The sequence below is a fragment of the Adiantum capillus-veneris genome, chromosome 10 (assembly GCF_014529385.1).
Source record: "Adiantum capillus-veneris isolate H3 chromosome 10, ASM1452938v2, whole genome shotgun sequence".
Taxonomy (NCBI): domain Eukaryota; kingdom Viridiplantae; phylum Streptophyta; class Polypodiopsida; order Polypodiales; family Pteridaceae; genus Adiantum; species Adiantum capillus-veneris.
The window spans coordinates 79,451,215-79,455,737 of NC_140940.1; the positions used below are offsets into that span (position 1 = coordinate 79,451,215).

A 4,523-nucleotide genomic window follows, 5' to 3' on the forward strand; every position below is an offset into this window, starting at 1 on the left:
CATGAAATATAGTGATGGCCTCATACAAAAGTCACAAGGACTGCCAGTCCTACACGTGGGTGGATGAAACTAACAGAATAACCCACCAGTAAAGCACTCAAAAATAGGAAAGAGTAACCCAGCACTAAACCACACACATTGAACAAATTACGCGTGTGAAAGACGTGACCATTGGTTCAACAATCTTTGTTTCATACATAACTGTGCAGTGACATCAAGAATAAACTGTTTAACAACCGCATCTACACAGAAAACGTAATCACAACATCAAGCTCAAGAATGTCATATGTGCCGTCCCTTTACAAAATCTGTATATTCACATAGGCAAAACATCCTGGAGCCCCCACATCATTGAGGCTCCGGAAGACTACCATAATTCCCGCAAGAAAACACAAATTACATCTCCACAACACCGTGCTCTTCTGGGCTAAAATGCCAGGAACAGCCAACATCTCTTGATTTATACAAGCACAGAATCGAGGTTGCCATCACTACCACGAAGATTGCCTCTTTTCTTTTCTCGCCAATTCTCACCCCACATGCGTGCTTCCGCAACAGCCCTCTCACGATCACTTGCACTCTTCAAAATTCGGCCAGCTTGCTGAGGACTGCCTTTGGACACACTGTGATCTCTTGCAGATTGTGTTCCATTTAGTCGAGACATCCCGTTCTCTAGGCCACAATTATCTGGAGAATTTGAGGCTGAAGAGCCAGTCCCAACCTGTCGAAGCATGCGATTGTCAGGCGAATACCTCATCCCAGCCTGACGCATTACCCGTTCACGATTGTCAGGCGAGTTTGAGGCAGGAGATCGGGTGCCCCCTTGTCGAAACATACGCTCCACAAACCCACGTTCACCCTCGACTTGGCGGTCCCCATTGCCAGCCTTTCTTTCCTTTTCTTTCTTTTCTCGTGAAGGCGAGGGTGAAAGCTTGTTGACTGGATGAACCCTTGGATCATAATTCTGTGAAGCCAAATAGTTAAGAGCTGTTACCACGTCCCCAGTAAGAGGGCGATTGGCAGCATCCTCTTGTAGGCACATGGCAGCGACAGCAATCGCTTGATAAAGACCTCTCATTGGATAGCACCCCTGAAGTGAAGGATCCGCCATGTGGTGAAACTTTTTCCTGTCTTTAAACAGCGGCCGAGCCTGCAAGAAGAAAACTCCTTGTAAAGAATTGATGAGAGCAAAGTGGCCTAGAGGGTGTTTGTGTCGTGTGTGTGTGTGTGTGTGTGCCCGCGAGCACGCACAAGCTTTTGTTATTCCATGCTTTTTCTCAATATGTTTCAAAAAGGATAGATGCATACCCAAGACACAAGATTGTGCTCCCCCGAGCCTCGGGAGTTATCTATGGCCTTCCTCCCGGTAATGAGCTCAAGTAGGACAACGCCAAAGCTGTACACATCTGACTTCACAGTTAACTGCCCAGTCATAGCATATTCAGGCGCGCAATATCCATACGTCCCCATAACTCGAGTTGAAACATGAGTTTTATCTCCCACTGGCCCCAGCTTTGCAAGGCCAAAGTCACTTAGCTTCGGATGAAAGCCCTCATCTAGAAGAATATTGGAGGACTTGAAATCCCTGTAAATCACTGGCGGATTGGCCTTATCATGCAAATACTCCATTCCCCTTGCAGCACCGGCTGCTATCTTCATGCGTGTGATCCAATCCAACGATTCCTTGTCTGGGGGCAGATCTGCATCACAGTCAACAATGGTGTCAAAGTCTGATCTTATAAGCACCTATTTTTGAAACAATCGCCACAACCATAAGAAGAATTCATACCGTGTAAATGGTCTTCCAAGCACCCAAGAGGCATGTATTCGTAAACAAGAAGCCGTTGATCTCCATCCGCACAATATCCAATCAAATTTACAAGATTTGGATGGTGCAGGAGACTGAGCATGAGAACCTCTACTAGAAACTCTCGGTTACCCTGTAGCCCATTTCTATCAAGTTGCTTAACAGCTACAATCTGCAACAACATGGGGAAAAACATCAAAATTATGCCAAGTAAAACATGTCCTCTGCATGCTCATGCTGCATGGAATGAACTCTCTCCCACCAAAGGTATTTGTAATAGCACAATCTTTGTAATCTTTGCTCAAACTATGATGCCAAGATTAATCTGTCATTAGAGACTAAAAGACACGACCATAGGCCCAAAATCACCAAAAAGCTCACACTATAAGCTTTGGCAAAATTAGCGACACAAAAAATGGGTGAGATGCCCTAGATGCACAGAAAATTCATGTCTTAACCTACGATACATTGTTTTGTGACACTTTGAGATCAGCTTACCCCAAAGACCAAAATATAGACTTCAGGCCTCACAAAATGCACAGCAGAAACTTCTTATAGCAGAGAACCGTAGTCAACCCAACTTGCCTGTCCAGTGCTTTCAAGGCGACCCTTGTAGACACGTCCAAAACCACCTTCACCTATAAGATAATCTGCCCTAAAATTTCTTGTGGCAGCAGCAAGCTCACGAAAAGTGAATGTTTGGGCAGCTATGTGCTGACCACCTTCTTTCAAAGGATCAGGAGCTTCACCATTGGTTGTAGTGACCTTCTCCACAGCAGTAACTGCATAAAAAAGAGTAAGCAGCAAATGATTCTAGTTCCCCAATCGTTACAAGTGTCAAGCACTCTAACCGATATCATCAAGCTTCTCCAGTAAAGCCAATTATAACTGGAGTCAGTAGACTTGTTATCCAAGCTGAAATGAATTCTTCCAAACAAAAATACACGAAGTTCGAGCCTATCAATATAAATGCACATTATACATTACCATACAATTCATAAAGTTGAAGGTTGTTAACTCCGTGACAAAGCTTACAGGAAGGCAATGCACCATTTCCTGAAACCAGGTTCCACTAACTTCATAGCCACATAGATAAGTAGTGACCTTAAGCAGGGGCGTGCACAAATGCTAAGGTCTGATATGGAGAAGAGGTACTCTGCTGGAAAGCTAGGGAAATTTGACAATAGAAACCTCCATGCACACTGAGTTGAATACTTTTAAGGGAAAAAGTCACATCTCATGATCTTATGGAGTACGACGAGGCATATCACAATGACGTCCACAACTATCAGCACTTACCCCGTATTGGGAATAGGCAATTGTCCATCATGAATGCCAGATAATTGTAATTGCCACCAACAATGGACCATTCATGCAAGGTAAAACGAAAAGCTCCATAAAACTACCAGCAGTCTCCAAGGAAACAGCTTAAATCCTATTTCTTTTGCATACATCCTTGCTCCAGCCAGTACTGTATAAGATTACTAATAGTAATTACTAACAGTATCGTAGATACATCCACTGTTCCGCCTGGTCCAATATTCAAATTCAAAGGGCAATATGATAGTCAGCAAACAAGTCAAAAAATTGTGTTTGCTTTTCTCCATAGATCTGAAACTAGCAAAAATGGTCTCCTACAATCCCTTAATAGAATCCAAATGCCCAGAACATCCATTAAATAAAAGAATTCCCATATTATCAAGATCCATGGTTGACTTGCTAACAAAATCTTCTTCCACACACAGAATCACTCAACTTACCTGAAGATGGCTTTTTCAATGGTGGAGATGCTGCAGCCTGCATAAGAGGACCTTCATTCTGCAGGTTCAATGGCTTCTTGTCTTGCTTTCCAACATCGAAGCAGGTAAAACAGCCCATTTCTTCTTCGATACACAGGACCCACCTGTAAGCCTTTCATACATAAATAAAGTTCTCGTTATCTAGCATATCAGAGAGACAAAAGATAAGGAAGACGCAACCACTGCACAAAACAAAGAAATCAAGAAAGTAATGGCGGCAGCCACCACAGTCAGCAGAGAGAGACCCAAAAGAAAAAATAAAAGAAACAATAGGAATCTCGATCACACTTAGAAAATGGCGAGCAAAGAGGACGAGGAGAGCAGGCGGGAAGAAATGATAGAAAGGCAGGTGGGCGGCAGGAAGGAAAAGCGAAAGAAGAGAAAAAGCAGCAAACAGAAGAATGAGGGAGGGAAGGTAGGCAACAAGAATTGAAAACTAGGAGAAAGGAGGAGAACTAGGGCAGGTGGACGAGGAGATGATTTGCTATTCAAGCAGAGATTGAGCCGATCAAAAAGCAAATTCGCCCACAATGCAAACAACTAGCTAGGTGCCCAAAACGAGCCCTTCTCAAGAAAATGCCTCCCCAAAAGAGAATAAGATCTTTTACAAGAACAACAAAAAAATATGTTCCCAATTACCATACTCATATTTTATGTACAAAGAAAATCTCTTCTCAGGAATATGCTTCCACCTTCCACCATGGCTCATTGAACATTCTTGCTGATCAAAGCCTCCCCACATTGGACACAATGTTGCCACTTAGCTTCTATGGGATGGTGGCCCATGCTACAGCTTTGTGGGTTACCCTTTAGAGGTATCCTACATGTGTAACTGGCAAAATCATGGCCCTTCACTTTTGCCAAAGGTTTGGTGTCTGGGTTGTATAAGCTTGAGTTACAATCCCAAAAACAGTAGA

General features: G+C 43.4%; 1 protein-coding gene across 1 annotated transcript; it reads right to left on the reverse strand.

Annotated features, from left to right (window-relative positions):
• Positions 1 to 209: 209 nt before the first annotated feature.
• LOC147449127 (putative serine/threonine-protein kinase PBL7) lies at positions 210 to 4,182 on the reverse strand. The gene is made up of 5 exons (XM_086521690.1): positions 3,568 to 4,182; positions 2,393 to 2,589; positions 1,790 to 1,979; positions 1,309 to 1,700; positions 210 to 1,150 (listed from the first exon to the last, which is right to left on the reverse strand). Exons 1-5 carry the CDS (start codon positions 3,683 to 3,685, stop codon positions 461 to 463), a joined length of 1,587 nt encoding a protein of 528 aa, XP_086377816.1. The 5' UTR covers positions 3,686 to 4,182; the 3' UTR covers positions 210 to 460.
• Between the last annotated feature and the right edge of the window lie 341 nt (positions 4,183 to 4,523).

What these genes read in the sequence shown, in the direction of transcription:
- LOC147449127 (XM_086521690.1), bottom strand. Translation starts at nt 3,685, where the DNA reads ATGGGCTGTTTTACCTGCTTCGATGTTGGAAAGCAAGACAAGAAGCCA. An exon ending in CTTGGAAGACCATTTACACG is followed by an intron (nt 1,701 to 1,789) that starts GTATGAATTCTT and finishes ACTGTGATGCAG; the next exon opens with ATCTGCCCCCAGACAAGGAA. An exon ending in AGCACAATCTTGTGTCTTGG is followed by an intron (nt 1,151 to 1,308) that starts GTATGCATCTAT and finishes TTCTTCTTGCAG; the next exon opens with GCTCGGCCGCTGTTTAAAGA.